Here is an 18,367-nt window from a genome sequence, read left to right on the forward strand (position 1 = left end):
AATCTGTAATTTTAGGATGTTTTGTTATCATTAAGTTTCTCTTAATTTATGGCTACAATTCCAGTAGACATAAATTGGGGGAGATTGTTAGGAATATGTTGTGTACTTGATGATAAGCTAAACAAAATACCTTAGTAGATTTAACTTAGTGAAATTTGTAGCACCCGACAGATGATCGATTATAGTCCCGACGGATGATTCAATATAATCCCGACGGATGACTAATTGATATCCACCGGGTGAGTAGCTTATATAACAATAAGTACTGTAGCACATTTCTGCAAACAACTTTGTATAGATTCTGTAGCAGCTTATGAATCATGTAGACAACTAGTAGATGTGCAGAATAGGTTGATTAAATGTAAATGTAAGACATCTTGTAATTCTGCACAAATAAAATGGAGTCAAGTGATAAATGGCTACCCGACGGATGATCAACAAAGCTACCCGACGGATGATCAACAAGGCTACCCGACGGATCACAAGCATGTACCCGACGGATGATCAATTCAAATATCTGTTGGCAGTGACAACACAGTCACATGCATTGGGTGGTTGCAAAAGGAATGTGGCAGCCTGTTTAGCAGGGTTTTGAGAACAAAGAAGCATTACCATTTCCATGCTATTATGAAGATATTCAAAGATGCTGGAATAGAGTAGTGAAGTAGCATGGAGTTAGACTTGATAGGTTTTGTTTTATTATCCTGTCTTATTACCATGTAAACTTGGTGATATATAAACCAAGTGTAGCTAGTAGAACAAACAACTAAGCAAACACATTTTTAGCAGAGAAATATTTGTAAGCTGTATTCTGTAGAATTTCTCTGTAGTTTGTTTGTTCACTTGTACAAGTAGCTGTGAGATATTCAAGCTTCACAGGGTTCTCTTGATATATATATATATATATATGTATATATATATATCTAGTGGATACATTCAAATCCACCAGAAAGTTTTAAAGACTTGTGTTTTGATTTATATAATTCTTTCATTCCGCACTTTGCAAATCAAACACTGAGATATAAATTGAGTTAGAACCATTTTTCATAAATCCCAAAAAGTAGCCAGAATTATATTCAACCCCCTCTTCTGTAATTCTTGTTGTATTGTTAGGGAATAACAAAAATCATATAACAACATATAAATTGGTGGAAAAATATCAAAATTATCTATACTTTATTTTAGACATATAAAAATCAAAATTCTCAAATTTTATCACATATAGGCATCAAACACAGATACCAATTACACATAAATCACCAAAAATTCACATAATAATCACATAATATTTATTTATTGATAAAAATAATTACATGTCATATCCCGGATCTTACAGCTGGTACCCGTCGTGTCATCGTGTTCCCAAATAAAGGTATCCATTATTTTTGTTAGAGAATCAATCAAGTCAGACTCTATTGGTGTCACGTCCTGTCCAATAAGGAACTTCATGTCCCCTATCATCAACTTACATTAAACAAGTTTTTTAGAATAATCATGACAACTAGTGGGTGTTTTGGCTTGTGTCATCATGTTTTTTGTTTTCTTTCATGTAAATATTGTATTCGACTCGGGTTAGAGCTGTTGGACACCTCTGAAAATGTCACTAACTTTTACTGAGTCGTCGCATTGATCTTCATGTAAATATATAATTCTATCAAGCTGATGAAGTCGGACACAGTCATTGGGTGCACATCATGTCGGTAGGTGGACATGTTATAAAAATATGTATGTCTTTGCATAAAATTGATGTTTTCCTCTTATCGCTTGTCGCTAAAATAGCCTCATGCCCATACTCACGAAAGACAATATCCTTTCGACTTGTGTGTCATCGACTTCTTACTAAAATGATAGTAATTTTCAAATCTTCATGTCCATATTCTTCAAATCAGATTTGAACAATAACAATGGCTTGCATATCTTTCATTGTTGTAATTCCTCTTTTGTAATCTCATTTTTTGTAAATTAGGAACCTTAAGGTCGATGATAAAAATCTCCTCATTTTGGTTTGTTTTTCATCATCGTAGATGTCGTCAACATCTAGTCGTCGTACCACGCTTTGTATTATCAACCTTTTCATTTTTGATAATTTCAAGGAGTCAAGCTTCGTCTTGAGTGCCTCCTTTTCTGAATAAATAAATTCCATGTCATATTAAATCAATTCAATATATGAAACCATGTCCCAATTCATATCCACGTCATTACGTTGATTTGTCGTCGTACCCTAATATGTAGAATTGTCATCCATGTTAAAATCTAGACTCCTAGCTAATTTCCCGCAGATGGCGCCAATTTTTTTTACCAAAATTTGCGGGATAAAAGTTAAGTCTAATATGATTTAGTGTTTAAGTAATTAAAGCAAGAAATTAAAGATAAGAACGATAAACGTAATCAACACAAGCAAATGGTGACGCGGAAAACCCCCGTGAAAGGGTAAAAACCGCGGGTGGGATGATACCCAACCGAAATAATTCCAATATAACAATGTCAAGATGATTACAAGCTATTACTTGAAGATACAATACAAGTATTATGAAAAATATGCTCCCAATGCCAAGTTCTTGTGTATAGTTGTGGAGGTTGAGTATTAGTGATGTTGTAACTTATGTATGTGACGTAGAATTTGTATAATTATATAAAATATATGAATTATGTTGAATAATATATAGAGTACCGTGGCTAGATGAGAAAATGAAGAGAGTAGTGGTAGAAGATGAAGTTATAGAATTGTAGTCTAAGTAGAAGTGTGTAGTGAAATTGTAGATAATGAAAAAATAGTGTTTTATCTCATCTCCACCACTTATGTACGTTTTTTATTGTTCTCCCACGTTCTTCACTCATTCCTATAGTTTAGGGATAAGGAATAACCCCTCCTAACTTTTAGGAACGTTTTAAGACTAATTCTTCATGCATTTCTGTTCCCCTCGAGTACCTTCACGTCATGTCTTAATCAAAGTGTCGATCATCAGCTTTGTGTATAGCTTAAATATATCATGTGGAGAATGATTAATTAGCTTGTAATATGATGATATATTACTCCCCTGACTTTCATAAACACATACCTTAATTATAGGAGTCATATTCTCCATGATCCAATCTTTTAAGGATAAAATTGTTATCACATCCTATTTTTTAGGACGTTTGATGACCAATTCTTGAAACTGTTACGTTAACATCCACGAGCTCTGCTTCTATCATATCCACTCAAGTTGATGTCGAGTACTAACGTGTGTGTCCCTTGTATCAGCAACAACTCTTCATGTCGATAATATAGTCGTCATGTTTAGAAATCTTCATGTCATGGTGGATGAAATTCTGGCCACAACAACCATACATCTATAACCGAAAATGAATATGACATACATCTATAACCGAAAATGAATATGTAAATTGAACAAATAAAATTATATCATATTTATTAGGAATATTTATATGATATAGGAGACGGAAAAAAATGATACACAACTCATTTAAGATATTCTAGTAGTTACGTGAAAATATATGAGAAGAGATGTAAATACATATCAAACTTAAAAATAATATATAAAATTATGGGTGATATATTAATGAATCGGGTTGGGTTGGTTTAGGGTAAAAATATTTGTAACCCGTACTCAACCCATTTATGTCAGGTTGACTAAGAAACAACCCATTTATAATTCGGTTTACGCTGGGTCGGGTTTTTCGTGTTAAAAAAGGGTTGAGTTGGGTCAATTTAATCGGTTTACTCAACCCATGTGTATCCTTAAATACAGGGACATACACATACATACTCGTATATTCTTATTTGTCATCAATATAAATTGGTCATCAAACATACTGAATTCACGAATATTATATTAATTCAATGATATAAAATATTAAATAAACTATTTATACAGATATATACGATTCATACTTCACTATTAATCATTCTATGCCATATATTATATACTCTCACCGTCCCATAGGTTGTTAAAATCGTTGTTAGACACATTGATTAAAAAAAGTTGTTGAAGAAAAATTAAGAAAGCGGAGGTAAATTTTGGAGCTAGTATAAAAATAATATGTTATTTTAGGAAATGTTAACAATATGTTGGAACATTCTAAAATAGAAAATTATTGGAATAAAGAGTATCATATATCTTCGGTGATTAAACTCACAATACGAACATCAATTGTCTATATAGCATGACTAATCAATCACATTTCTAATACATAAATATATTAAATAATTATTTTATATTTAGAGTGATTGATATATATCATGCATATATAATCACGTATATTTATTTACTTCATAAACATTAATATATTATAAATATTATTTAATTATGGAGTGACAAAAAATATATACTAAAATAATTTATTACTTACTCTAAATGCATGATTGGAATATATTGCAGAGGTAACAGATTAATCGGACATCTCATGTGACCTTAATCTAGTTTAACTAGGAGCATAATAAGTCTTGTTTGTCCACCGAACAACTGGGTTTTACTACACACTTTAGCTCCACGTGTCATTTCACCTGTTCACGCTCCTCTGGGCCCAAACATCCGTATCCGACCCGTATTATAAACACAAATTACTACAACAATGTCTCTCCTCTAACGTCTCTCCGTCGGCGATCAACACCCAGCATATATACACACAAAATTGTATCTAATTTATCTCCAATTCAATTTTGGTTCACGCTTCAATTCTAACCGTCAGATTAACCTCGTGATCGATATTATCGAGGTAGTTCAATTGCCGAGCTTAATTGATCAAAATATAAGATAGTTACAACTTCAATTTGTGAAATGTAGTTTACTTAGTTGCTGATTTTGTGTTGTTTTGGTTCAGGTGATTGTGGAACTTAGGTCTCTTTTGATTTGCGTGAAAAAGTAAAGTGATGTCAGGACCTCTGGATCGATTTGCTAGACCTTGTTAGTTTACTTTCTTTCGTGATTTTTATAGTTTGATGTAATTATACTCTGTATGTTTGTATGTATCGGTTCGGTGAGGTTAATTGTATGAAATTGTGCTGTTTTATTGTTGGAAATGGAGTTTTGTTGTGTATGTTTGGTTTAATTGATGTGAAAGTGGAGCGTATTATAGTAGTTACTGAAAGAATTTATTTCGGAATAGTTGCGATTTTTTCATTTATTTGGAAATTGAATTCGAAGTAGGGGTTAGTTAGGTCCGCTGGTACTTTATACTTTGATTTAGATGATTTTGTTTGTTCAAGTAGGATTCGTTTGTAGTTGATTTAGGCCAAGTGTAAGTGACTCGAGATTTAGTAAGTACAGGAAGAAGATTAATTAAGAGAGTATATCTATCATCGAACTCATGGAGCCATGTAGCCTTTGTAGACTTGGTTTCTCATAAATGTCCCTTCAAACTCGTTCGTGGTTCTCCATACTGTTATAGTATACAGTGTAGAATGTAGTATAAGATATTTCTGGTGTCACAAAATATATTGCCAGAGTTTTGTACGCGGTTATGCATGTTTACTTGTACTTATCCAAGGTCAATAGAATAATTTTGTAGCAGCTAGCGTTCTTCCTACGATATTATTGTAATTTGTCGACATTTTGAATATGTCTCAGTTTACTACAAATTTTATCTTCAAAAAGCTGTTGCTTATATAGTGTTAATATAGATAAACTTTTGCTGCTTCTTGTAATTTCGTGTTTTGTAAGCAAGTTCAAAGTTTTAGCTATATAATATTTTTGGACTATTTGATAGGTTTTGAGGGGTCCTCTGCTAATGAGGAGAGAAGAGAAAGAAAGTCTGACTATGAATGCTCAGAGGATGAAAGAAGGACGAGAATTGGTTCTTTAAAAAAGAAAGCACTAAATGCATCTTCCAAGTTTAAGCATTCTCTCAAGAAAAAGGGCAGTAGACGAAAGAGTGATGGCCGAGTTAGTTCTATTTCTATTGAAGATATACGGGATGTTGAGGAGCTACAAGCCGTGGATGCATTTCGCCAAGTACTTGTTCTAGATGAACTGCTGCCTGAACAATATGATGATTATCATATGATGTTGAGGTACTCATATATACTTTATTTTGTTAAGTTTTGGATGTATGGAACACGTATTATTTTACTTAAATAATATTTATGTTGGAAAATTATGTTATAATGTCAAGACTGCATTGAACTTGATAGTACAGACTTCTGTGGTTGGTTGTTGCCTCTAGAGGTGTTACGATTAATTTATTTACAGAATATGAAGCACATGTTAGTCAGTGCTCTTACTATCTACTGTTACTGATATTTTGAAGATCTCCTCTCATGTTTTGTTACATTATTCAAGAACAAAATGTGCTTCTTATTTGTCCCTTATACATAGAAAGTGGAGACAATGCATATATGATTTCACATTGATGTCCGAGACATTATTTGTTTCCAATAAATTTGAAGTTGCTGTCGGAAATTTCCCACAATGTATCACCAGTGATTGAGAAAGGACATTAGATTGCGATTTTCTGTAGCAGGACGAAGGGACGGGCTGTCCCCGCTCTTGGATAATTAGACAATCACCCATTTAATTTGTTTTTATATTCATCCTAAGGATTCACTCACATGCTAAGGAGCTTTTATCCTAGATGTGCGGTGTACAATTTTTCCCATCCACAATTTTTAAATCTTTAGCATGTATCCCATCCACGTTTTATTTGTCTTTGCGGGCCTGATAGTCCAGTTTTTATTGGCACCACAGAGCTTTTTATCGCTTCATTTTATACATCATTGATATAATATAACACCCTAAGAAGGTGTGAAAACCATGCAAACTAACAGTAAATTGATGGTAAGACACAGAAGAGCTGAGGTACCTTGCATGGTTAATACACTTCTAACTTAATAATTTTTAAATTCACCCCCTTCCTTTAGCATTTTCTGGTTCAGCATTGGTAATATCTGGAGAATGCAGAGAGTGTTTAAAGTGGGACAACGGGAGTAGCTTTTAAGTAAATGCCATATTATTTTTTAGTGTAACTTTTGTACTGGAAAACCAGTACTTAGTTCATCTTAGTATCTTCATGGGAGCTTGTCTTAAAAAGGTTTTTTTAATTATTGATGTCATGTTTATGTTGATGGTGTTTCTGCTATGCTCTTTGCTGTTTTATCTTTGATGCCTTGTGCATAATATAATTTTTTTTCTTTCGGCTGAATTCCTTATTAATCTTGTTTGCAATGACAGGATATCACATTGCCTGGCCTGCCTTTTCCTTGTATAAAACTATATTTTGTGGAACAAAGTTCATCCTCCATTTCTTTTCCTGTATTAGTTACATCGAATAAAATCTGCAAAGATTGCGAAGAATCTAAATATCTTTACAATTTCATTATGAGCGACATCCTGCATCCTTTGTATGACCATATGCCAAGTATAACATGGGAGGAAATCTTTACATAGTATATTTGTGAAATGTACTTGCAACTCATTTGTGGCAAATTTGCAAAAAACTGAGATGGGTCATGTTATCTATCTCCATTGTTCTAAATAATCAGGATTTCAGTACTTAAGTTGGACAAATCTAGAACTGTGACTTTACATGTCCAATTTCTTTTGCCAATTTGTGGGTTGCTAACTTTATATATATATAAAATGTATATATTCAGATTTTTAAAGGCGAGGAAATTTGACATTGAAAAGGCGAAGCACATGTGGGCTGAGATGATTCAGTGGAGGAAGGATTTTGGGGCCGACACAATTTTGGAGGTATATCGACCTAGATTTTCCTCATCTTTGCTTTTTGTCTACCCTTGTCAGGATGTTGAACCGTGAAGTACAATTTTCATCATATGGAATCTGTATTGCCACTTTGCTTATTGTTTCTACATTAACACTTTCACTTTGTTAATATTGTACCAGGATTTTGAATTTCACGAGTTAAATGAAGTTTTAAAGTATTACCCTCAAGGTAATCACGGTGTAGACAAAGAGGGAAGACCTGTATACATGGAAAGATTAGGAAAAGTTGAGCCTAACAAACTTATGCAAGTAACAACTATGGATCGATACATAAAATACCATGTAAGGGAGTTTGAGAAAACTTTCAGAATTAAGTTTCCAGCATGTTCCATTGCTGCAAAAAGGCATATTGATTCAAGCACGACAATATTAGATGTTCAGGGCGTGGTAAGAGTTCCTCAACACTACCTCTTTTTTCATTTACTGATCTCTTGATGTGTAGTATCATTGTACATATGGATTTGTAATCTTGATATATTTACTGTTAAATGATGAAGGGGTTGAAGAATTTCACGAAGGTGGCACGGGAACTCGTTATGCGGCTTCAGAAAATAGATGGCGACAACTACCCTGAAGTAATTATTTATTAGATGAAAACAAACACACACACACGCATACATTACACACCCATTTTGTTTTCTCTGTAAAGCAAGCAGGTGAGATACCGCTAGGTCTAGAGGTCCTTGGTGACTATCATTTTTCATTCAGTTACATGTGCTTAATATATTATGCTAAAATTTTTAATGCAAGGAGCCCATCTCTGTTGTCTAATTTTATTAACTTACTACTTTTTTTTGGGCAGTCGCTACATCAAATGTTTATCATCAATGCTGGTCCTGGTTTTAGACTGCTCTGGAGTACTGTCAAGTCATTTCTGGATCCCAAGACTACTTCAAAGATTCATGTAATTTGAAATACATACTTCCCCAAGTTTAGAAAATTGCTTTTCAATTCTTCAGCTCTCCACCACCCTTGACCTAATTACTCTTGTTTTTGAGTTATAGGTTCTTGGAAACAAGTATCAAAACAAATTACTTGAGATTATAGACGCCAGGTAAGTCACTTGAGTCATCCATCCTCAAATTAATTAAAATAATTGATTCTGTATTTATTTGCATTTACCTTTCTGGAGTATCTCTATGTAGTTTCATATCTCAGGAGTGTTTTTTTTCCAATTCTACAGTGAATTACCAGAATTTCTCGGTGGTACCTGTACTTGTGCAGATCAAGGGGGATGTCTTCGTTCTGATAAAGGACCATGGAAAAACCCTGATATCTTAAAGGTTTTCCACTAGTCTGAGTACACGAGTTTTTTTTATACTTCCCATTATAGCCTGTTGGTATTTACAGTGAAGTCTCATAAAATATAATATCTTTTGACTTGTACTGAAGTCTTATAAAAGATTTTTCAGTTTTTCTAGTTATAAAATTCCATCTTGATATATATGATGCAGATGGTTCTTAGAGGGGAAGCCGGACGTGCCAGACAGGTTGTTAAAGTCTTGAATAGCGAGGGAAAGGTTGTTGCTTATGTTAAGCCTCACTACCCAATGGTATGATTTATTTCTTTTATATTGCATTTTCAAAATACAGACGTTGCATCTTCTTTCAGTTAAGGTAATTCATTCATTCTCTTTTTTTCTATTAAAGCAGGTAAAAGGCAGTGATACATCCACTGCTGAGTCAGGATCTGAAGCTGAAGATATTGCTTCTCCAAAAGCAATGAGGAGTTACTCACATCTTCGATTGACTCCTGTTCGTGAAGAGGTAAATTTTTAAATTTAATCTTTTAATGGGTGTAAGGATTTTTAATTTTAAGGAAAACAAGGCAGCACGCTTTGTATAAACAGTTTTATTTTGGAGTACTAAAACTGTCTCACTGGGATAAATTAGCAAGTTAAGTTTGGATAATTTAGACAATTGCAGTTTTCTTCTCTTGTCCTAGTTTTCTTCTTTGTACTAAAATGTTTTGTTGGAAAACACAAAAATAGGCCAAAGTACTAGGATCGGCTATTCATTCTAGTACCTTCTTGGGATATGATGAATATGTACCCATGGTTGACAAGGCTGTTGATGCTGAATGGAAGAAGCAATCATCCTTTAAAAAGCCGGCCTCTTCTAAAGGTTGGAATTAAACTGACTGACATTAAATATAGCGCTCTAAGTGTTTACATGCTATTGTAAAAAAACAAATTAAAACATTGTTTCAGCTACAGTCTACTCCGCATTATTATTCACTGGTATTGAGCTTGTTAAAATAGGTTTTAATGATGTTTTTCTGATTGGTTAAGGTACGCCAGTGCCTACACCTGCACCAACTGCCTCTCAGAAGACCCCAGAAGGATATCATGCAAGGATCAAAGCAATGCTGATGACTTTTTTCATGACCCTTTACACACTCTTTTACTCGGTCTCCAGGCATGTTAAAAATGTACATCCCAGAATATTTTCCCTTAAGAACCAAAATGCTCAGGAATTTGCCAATGATCCAATGGCCAAAATTGAACTATACCCCCATTCTCCAACTTCGAAATTTACAGAGACAGAGATGCTCTCGTCTGTTCTAAAAAGACTAGGTGAACTTGAAGAAAAGATGGATACACTCAAGGCAAAGCCCTCTGAGATGCCACATGAGAAAGAGGAATTACTCAATGCTGCCGTTTGCCGTGTAGATGCTCTAGAAGCAGAGTTAATTGCTACTAAAAAGGTGAATTTTATCGCTACTAGAAAGGTGAAATCAGTAATGAAAAAATAGAAATTCTCCCTTCTCATGCTACTACTGGTTGCTGTCCAAATTTTCCTGGAGCTGTCCTTGAGTGTATAATGACGTGGATGACTAATAACCAATATACCATATATATGCCTTTAATTTGGAATTCTAGTTGTAACACTAAATTGCATGGTTGTTAATATTTAAAATCTTTATACTTTGGTACTTATTTTGTAAATGCATCCTATACACACACATCCATCATGTTTTATTTGTAGGAATGCTTTTATAGCTTTCCACCATTGCTTTTTCGTATTGGATGTTTGTTTTCTATGAGTTCAGAAATTATTCAAATCTAGAGTCTAGGGGGCTTTGAATTTTTTAGGATGGATTTGAAAATTAAATCCTGCCTGGCTCGTGAATTTTGCCTTAAAATATTTGCAAAGTTATGTTGGTAGCAATTTTTCATCTTCGAGCATTTAAGGTTTACAAATACTTTTATCAGAAGGACCTCGTATTCTCGTTGTTGAATTAGATTTGGTATTCTATTGAGTCATTACTTCTTCCTGGACAGGCTCTTCATGAAGCTTGGATGAGGCAAGAGGAATTGCTTGCTTATATAGATAGTCAAGAAGAAACTAAGTTCCGGGTAAGTTATTATTTCTTAAATTCCCCCCCCCCCCCCTGGTCCCCCCCTCTTCCGCTCTCTCCCCACTTTATAAAATGCATACCTGCTTGCACACTTAATAGAGTTTTTTTGGCATGCATGAGCAGAAGAAAAAGTCTTGCTGGTAAAAGCTGGAAGTATCCTGTTCAAGGATGTGCTTGGCTCATGTATGTCGATATGGTTTGACTGACACCTATCCAGTTCCTGTTTCTATACACGTTTAATCTTGCTGAGGATTTTTCCTGCCGATGTAGGCCGGCACTGTGATGAAGTACATTACTTGTATAAATTGAATGTGTGTACCTAATGTTTGTACCAATCCATAAGTTAATGTATTCTTTTTTGCTTGGAGCAAAATGTCGTGTTGTTTAGTACTGGTGCTCTACTTGAAACACATCTCCTATTTGTTTTATTTTTATATTATCTTTGTGCCGGTGTTTTCCTTTTTCCGGTGAACTAGATACGCAGTGATCAGTCTGAGTTGGGTATATGAGTTGATTTTATCTAGCTTGTTCACGCGAACAGCCTCGAACTCGGGATGGTAAGGGCTCGGTCCGGCGTTCATCTAAAACTCGAGTTCGAACACAAAAAGTGTCGGTCCTCGAGCCGAGCTATATGTGTGGGTCTCGAGCTCAGTCTGTTAACTCGATTTTTTTTTGACATATATCATGAATATTTTCCTTAATTTTTAGCAGTTTAGGAGTAAATTTACGATCTATAATTGCAATATCCAACCCAAACATGCAAATATGAGTTGGGCTTGCATCAAATACGGTTCAATTTAGTTGGGTCAAGAGAAATTGAATTTATTTATTTGTCTGTAAAAGTTTATTTTTCAAAGAGTTGTTTGTGTCCGGTTCGGTTCGTCTTATAATTGTTCGATAAAAACTCGTATTGGAAAAAAATATCGGTTCGGTTTGTATTAAATTTAATCGTTCTGAAATATACTTTTGAACTCTGCTTATAGATTATTCCAGGGCTAGGCAGAGCTTGGTGTGATTTAATTGCTAGTGTTGGCTCAACGGTTTCAGACTTTCAGTACTACTCACAAGGAATTCCAAACATATGGCATTGGTTTAGACGGAACCAAAAGTGCCGAAGGATTGAAGTAACTCTATGTGCCTGGCTTTGGCTCATTAATTTTGGCTGCTAAGGATTTAGGTACTGCGAGTGCTTCGTGTTGGCTCTAAAATACCTTTACAATGCGCTAGCTTTTCATAAGCTTGTGAGAAGAATATCATTCATAATCAATCTCTGGGATCCTGATGTTACAGCTTGGCTAAAAAATTTAGTGGTGTCAAAATTTGTCGAAAACTTCGTACAGTTGTAAAACAGCGGTCAAGTACGTATTTTTCCTATATGAAAGCTTTGTAAAATTTGGTTGGGAATCAAAAATTTTGCCATACTTTTTCGCACTATAAAAACCTGTTGCTTACAATTACAACATTCTACAAACTACTACTGACATTACTGGACTTAATGCTAGAAAGCAAAAAATTTCTTTTTCTTCTTTTTCTTCTCGAGGTACGCTAGAAATTCTTCTTGCTGAGCATGAGAATCCTCCAGAGCCTGCAAAGGTACCAAGATGAAGGTTTTAAAAATTAGAGAAAAAAATTAGTAGAAGCAATACGCATTTTCATCTATTTGCTACCTTCTTGGTATCTGTAAGCTCTTGCTCTAATTTATCAATGCGAGATATTGCAGCATTTAGTAAATTTTGCGTCTCTGGAGCCACTTTCGCTGGTTTGCGACTTAGAGCTGCGAGTTTTTCTTCCAGTTCTTTCACCCGCTTTACTATTGATTCTTCAGAGAACTTTCCAGAAGTTGACTGATTTTCGATCATCAGGCGATTCTGTACTTTCATAGAGGGTTGACTTTGGGGCATGTTGCGGGTCATTCGTACCATAGTTACGATGCCCATAACAAACGTCATCATCCCGGTAAAAATCTGGTTGCTCGTTCTATCAGGCTTCAAAGGATCACAAATGAAACAGAGAATTTTCACTTACAGAAGGAATAGAGAAAGAAGGAAAATATAATTCATAGAGAAACATTAAACAGCCTTCATAAACCTCCGATAAAGTCTGATAGAGAAGTATAAATTTTCAGTCCTAACTTGTAGCGATTGGAGTAAAGTAATTATTTTGCTTCTTTTTTCTTCTTCCCTATATTTGCTTGTAGATCATACTCAGTTTTTAAGTACATTTTACTCCTGTTAAAGCAATAATTTTTGGAGGTATTCATAGCTTGAAAGGCTTCCTTGGCCGAGATATTTGTGATAACCCTTCTATTATGACTAATAGTGTATTTTCAATATTATATTTCAACTTTTCTGAAAGAATATTATTTAAATTATTGTGAGCTAAATAAGATAGATGAATATTTTGCCGCCCAAAATAGTACTTCTTTTTGACATAACAAATAACAAGAGAAAATTGGTATACCTGTATGGCTATCTTGTCATTGGTCCTTACTTTTTGCCAGCCTGAATCGCCGCCTTTATTATCAGCCGAGGGTGTGGTATTCTTGCGTTCACGTATGCTAGAACGTCTACTGGTTAACTGCTTGGGCTGCAGAGGAACATATATGCTATCATAGTAGAGAAGAAGATATTATATTTGCAATTGTCCTCACAGAAAAGGTAACAGTTACTACGAATATGACATTGCAGTCTTTTGTATGTTGCACACTAAATAAAAAGCCTAAAATATGTTGTGAATATTACAAAATTAATGTTCTCGTTAAGTTGACAAAATACAATTATAATGGTTCGTTTTTATAAGTCCTAATCCTACCTCTCTTTTTTTTACAGCAAGTTCGTATCCTACCTAAGCATGAGCATCATAAAACATACTAAAATAAAGAGAAGTTCTTAATTTTGATCTAAAGTCGCATATGAAGAGGGGATTACTTGAGTTGCTTCTTCATCGACAGTAGAGGGCCGTGGTTGTGGAGAAGGCGGTGGTAGTTCACTTTGATCCTTTGAATTCGTGGATTTTTCTGTTTCTATCTGGAAAGAAACACTCTACAATGAGGAAAAAAGAAATTATGCCAGTTGTAGGAGAAACTGCAGTAAAAGTATGTTAACTGAAAAGCGATATTCCAGCAAGATAGATACCTTTCGATTAGATTGATCTTCCTCAGATGTTTTTTCATCAATAGCTGGCTTTGCAGCTTTAGCGTTACACTTGTGAGCGCCACTACGTACCAGCTTGTTCATTACAATACGAAAATAAGTTCAGTATATATAACTATAAAAATATGAAAGACATATAAGACATAAAAAAATTGGATCAAACAGAAACTATAGAGAAACCTTTATTATTTCTGGATCTTGCCATGGTCCCTTATCGGAATTCATACAACCACCTTTATCTGCACATGTACACGTACCACCCAAAATTTCGGGGAGCTGGCTGATACAGATGCAGGAAAATGAAGTTTGTGAGGCACCGAAAGAAGAACAAGTTGACAATGGGTTCACTGTTGGCAAATTATATATGGTATACCATTTCAAAATATAGATTTTTCCTTCTTCCAAAGAGAGCAGTACTATGATGCAAGATTATTTGATAAAATTCTAATCATCATTACGCTCGCTTGTATTATTGAGAAGTAAAAACAGTTAAAAGAGTTGTATTATAGAATTCAATATGTGTATACGCTTATTATATATTAAGAAATTCATATTACTTTATCAAATACTGGAACATATGAAGTTGCAGGAGGTATGTCGAACAGAAAACATGTACCTGTCATCAATTATCTCGAGCAATTTGCTTTGATATTTGTTTCCAAGAACCTGGTCAATCAAACTGAAGGGTTAAGTAGACGATCTTACCACATTAGTACATATATTAAGCACATGATATAGACTTGCATGAATCTTGGATGTGGTCTTTGGATCAAGAAATGATTTTATAGTGTTCCATAGAAGCCTAAATCCGGAGCCAGCATTAATGATGAACATGCGGCACAGTGTCTGCAGTGAACAAAAAGGGAGTAAAAAACTGGCCCCGGTACAAGACCGATAGACCTAGGAACTATTGGCAGGTATTAACCAAAATGAGTACCTCAGGATAATTGTTACCATCGACTGCCTGAATACGCATAATAAGATCTCTGGCTTGTTTGCTTAAGCTTTTCAATCCCTGTACCATCAATCTTGTTACTACTGAACTCGTATTATATAGCATACTAGCTCTGCATTATGCCTTTTTATGTTGAGATCACATTAAAAGAAAACTTTAATTTTTTTTAATAACTTCCAAGACATAAGCAACCACTTTGAAACAATGATTCTATTTCATATAATTGGTTCTTGTATGATAATTCTCACATACCACTCCTTGTACATCAAGAATAGTTGTGCTCTGATCAATTTGCTTCTTTGCACTAATAGTACAGGCTGGGAACTTGTCGATAAAGGTCCTCTCAAACTCCTGTACATGGTACTGAAGATAGCGCTCAAGGGTTGTGGCTTGCAGAATCTTGGTAGCATCAACTTTACCCAGCAATTCGATATAAACTGGCCTTCCATCCTTATCAACACCGTGATGTCCTTGAGGATAATGTTGAATGACCTCATCTTTTTCCTTGAATTCAAAATCCTAACATAATCATTGATAAACAGAGTTTTCAGATGCATACAAGAGGCTTTTAAAAAAAAAAGATCCATTATACACCAACAATCAAGCGCAGTGAATACGTACCTCGGTAATTGTGTCAGCACCAAATTCCTTTCTCCACTGGAGCATATCAGACCACATTTGCTTTGTCTTCTCCAAGTCAAATTTTCTGGCCCTCAAAAACCTGTATACAATGAAAGTTCTCACCCCATCAATTATCTTAATTTTTAAATAGATAACGTAATGTATCAGAACAATCAATCATTGTGTCACAATAAATATAAAAATCAACCTTAGCATCATGTGATAATCATCGTGTTTTGATGGTAACAATTCCTCCAAGATAAGTGCTTGGCGAAATGCATCAACTGACTGCACTTCCTCTGGGTCATGCTCATCAACAATCGCAATAGACGCAACTCTGCTGTTTCTCCTTCCCTTCTTGGCGAAAGAACCCCTAAACTTAGTAGATGCACTAATTGCTATTTCCTTGAGAGACGCAAGCCTCGCCTTCCTGTCATCTTCACTAGTTTCATTGTCATTCTTTTCCTGACCTGTTTTCCGATTGCAGATGTAAATTATCTCCTCAAAGCAAAACATACAAACTAGATTACTGTACATTTACCACTACAATCCAGAACATATCAATAGTTCACAAGATTTATAATCTTGAAAAATGTAGTCTAAACTATCTGTACTAATTTACCATATCTAAACAATATCTTTACTTTTATTTTAGAGATCAATACCACACGTTAAGCGGAATACAAAACCAGAAAGTACTTTGGATTCTAGTAGATTTTCCATAATTCAGAGAAATAATATGAGTTGAGGAAGAGTAAATTGATAGAATGAATACTAACTTGTAACTTGAGGCTTTTGAACTGGTTCAGACATTATGTCCCTCAAGACTGCAAGTTGCAAGTTTGATCACACCCGAGTTTTGCCCTTGCAGAGTTCCTACACCTTGTACAAGGGGATGCAGTAAGGATAAAACCAAACATTACGATTTTCATCTGCAAGATACCATCTAATTGTAAATAAAACTATCAAAGCAAACAAAAGAAAATCTGCAAAGAAGCTAATTACATAACACATATAAACATAACTTTCTATAATCTTTAAGATAATACATCCTATACTTGTTAGATCCTGTGCTAGTTGCTAAATAACGAAATGATAAAACTTATACAAAACAAAATGCGAAAGCATAAGAATTCAGAAATTTCATTAGCCTTTGTCTAAATGCAGAACAAGCTTCAGCATTACAGACATCATATATTTAATCAAATTTTAATTACAAGTGGCCATCAAAAATCCACATTTTAAGATGAAAAACCAAAAACTACCCATCTCAAATGCTTCAAGGAACATTCTAAAGAATTACATAATGTAATTGCATCTCACACATTAATCAAAACCATAATTTCTTCTGCAGAAACACATGATTCTAGCCACACAAACCAAAAGAAATTAAAAAAAAAAGATTTAATTTAACAAATAATGTAAATTAACATGCATGACAGAAATTAAAAAAAAAACAAGACTTTGTATGATCTTACCTGTTATAGATGCAGGGCTTTGAGGCAATCAGTTTCAACGCATCACCAGAATTATAGATATAAATGCATCATAAACATATAAAAATTGATAAAAAAAAATAAAGAAGAAAAGTAAAATGGAATTGGCCAAACAATCCTCTAAATTTAGACAGAAAGAAGGAGAAGAGATATGAACGGAGAAATGGACGAGGGCTACACAACACTAGCATTTGTCTTACAATATTAGAAAACAGGTAATTAGCTGAAATATTACATATTTTACATGCAGTATGATTTTAGTGAGAGAGAATTACAGGAAAATTGAGCGAATTGTTAGCAAATCCATTCAAGTTCCACACGTGTTTCCAAGGAAGTGAACTACAATGGCCACTATGTTGTCAGTTGTTTCTTCTTTGCAGTGAAAAACGCATTTCACTTTTATTTGCTTTTAGGTTGGTGCATGTTTTTTATTTCGAAAGTAACGTAAGTTATTAATATCATTTATTACTAACTAACAATATTGCACCTGCTTCACGGAAGAAATTAATAAATTAATTTAATATGGGAAATAATTTCGTTTCATTTATATATTTTTTTATCAGATCACTTTCACCTAGAAAAATCTTACGGGTTCAAATCATGAGTCGTGTCCTTACACTTAGATTATGTAGTTTTCACGAATCGTAACGAAGTTGTGATTCCGAATCGTAACGTAGTTGTGATTACGTTATAACAAAACAACAATTACAGTTATGTTATGAACAGACTCGGGTCGTTCAACATACATTTATCTGTATTTCAAAATTGATAACTAATATGGTTAATTGAACTCGTATAGTTAATATATTTCGACAAATATAGTGGATAAAAAATATTGTTTACCTTTTCATGAAAAAAATGAAATTTAACATTTTAAATATATAATGAAAAGGTTCAGTCTCAATTATATAAATGTTTTTGAAAATTAAAATTATGTATTTTAACCGGTTAGTACTTTATATATAGTGAAAAGACTGAGTCTCGGTTATATAAAAGTTTTTAAAAAATAAAACTATGTATTTTATTATAATTTATTAAATATTGGTGACTTAAATAAA

The 18,367-nt window shown here is 34.1% G+C and overlaps 2 protein-coding genes across 4 annotated transcripts; one reads left to right on the forward strand and one right to left on the reverse strand.

Annotated features, from left to right (window-relative positions):
• Positions 1 to 4,464: 4,464 nt before the first annotated feature.
• Positions 4,465 to 11,548, forward strand: LOC141668220 (phosphatidylinositol/phosphatidylcholine transfer protein SFH6-like). Of its 2 annotated transcripts, none has more exons than XM_074474999.1 (15): positions 4,465 to 4,719; positions 4,825 to 4,907; positions 5,710 to 6,013; positions 7,592 to 7,691; positions 7,845 to 8,111; positions 8,222 to 8,299; positions 8,527 to 8,628; positions 8,729 to 8,778; positions 8,908 to 9,007; positions 9,179 to 9,277; positions 9,375 to 9,491; positions 9,716 to 9,848; positions 10,016 to 10,431; positions 11,009 to 11,083; positions 11,209 to 11,548. In XM_074474999.1, the coding sequence occupies exons 2-15, from the start codon at positions 4,874 to 4,876 to the stop codon at positions 11,227 to 11,229; spliced, it is 1,896 nt and encodes a 631-aa protein (XP_074331100.1). In that variant the 5' UTR covers positions 4,465 to 4,719; positions 4,825 to 4,873; the 3' UTR covers positions 11,230 to 11,548. The 2 variants fall into 2 exon arrangements, with proteins under 2 accessions (XP_074331100.1, XP_074331108.1); XM_074475007.1 differs by having other exon boundaries at positions 4,466 to 4,719; positions 9,378 to 9,491.
• An 863-nt stretch (positions 11,549 to 12,411) lies between these two features.
• On the reverse strand, positions 12,412 to 17,457 carry LOC141668234 (phosphatidylinositol/phosphatidylcholine transfer protein SFH3-like). Of its 2 annotated transcripts, none has more exons than XM_074475025.1 (14): positions 17,292 to 17,457; positions 16,593 to 16,745; positions 16,022 to 16,283; positions 15,814 to 15,913; positions 15,445 to 15,711; positions 15,175 to 15,252; positions 14,982 to 15,083; positions 14,854 to 14,903; positions 14,418 to 14,517; positions 14,220 to 14,312; positions 14,013 to 14,111; positions 13,546 to 13,671; positions 12,753 to 13,070; positions 12,412 to 12,670 (listed from the first exon to the last, which is right to left on the reverse strand). In XM_074475025.1, exons 2-14 carry the CDS (start codon positions 16,624 to 16,626, stop codon positions 12,584 to 12,586), a joined length of 1,716 nt encoding a protein of 571 aa, XP_074331126.1. In that variant the 5' UTR covers positions 16,627 to 16,745; positions 17,292 to 17,457; the 3' UTR covers positions 12,412 to 12,583. The 2 variants fall into 2 exon arrangements, with proteins under 2 accessions (XP_074331126.1, XP_074331118.1); XM_074475017.1 differs by having other exon boundaries at positions 12,418 to 12,670; positions 14,013 to 14,126; positions 17,292 to 17,455.
• Between the last annotated feature and the right edge of the window lie 910 nt (positions 17,458 to 18,367).

Source organism: Apium graveolens, chromosome 1 (genome assembly GCF_009905375.1).
Source record: "Apium graveolens cultivar Ventura chromosome 1, ASM990537v1, whole genome shotgun sequence".
Taxonomy (NCBI): Eukaryota; Viridiplantae; Streptophyta; class Magnoliopsida; order Apiales; family Apiaceae; genus Apium; species Apium graveolens.

Coding starts and splice junctions, on each gene's coding strand:
- LOC141668220 (XM_074474999.1), top strand. CDS start 4,874: ATGTCAGGACCTCTGGATCGATTTGCTAGACCTT. Junction 8,779..8,907: donor CTTGAGATTATAGACGCCAG/GTAAGTCACTTG, acceptor CCAATTCTACAG/TGAATTACCAGAATTTCTCG. Junction 11,084..11,208: donor AAGAAGAAACTAAGTTCCGG/GTAAGTTATTAT, acceptor ATGCATGAGCAG/AAGAAAAAGTCTTGCTGGTA.
- LOC141668234 (XM_074475017.1), bottom strand. CDS start 16,626: ATGTCTGAACCAGTTCAAAAGCCTCAAGTTACAA. Junction 15,084..15,174: donor ATGGTAACAATTATCCTGAG/GTACTCATTTTG, acceptor TGTTCACTGCAG/ACACTGTGCCGCATGTTCAT. Junction 14,313..14,417: donor AAGATCCAGAAATAATAAAG/GTTTCTCTATAG, acceptor GTAATGAACAAG/CTGGTACGTAGTGGCGCTCA.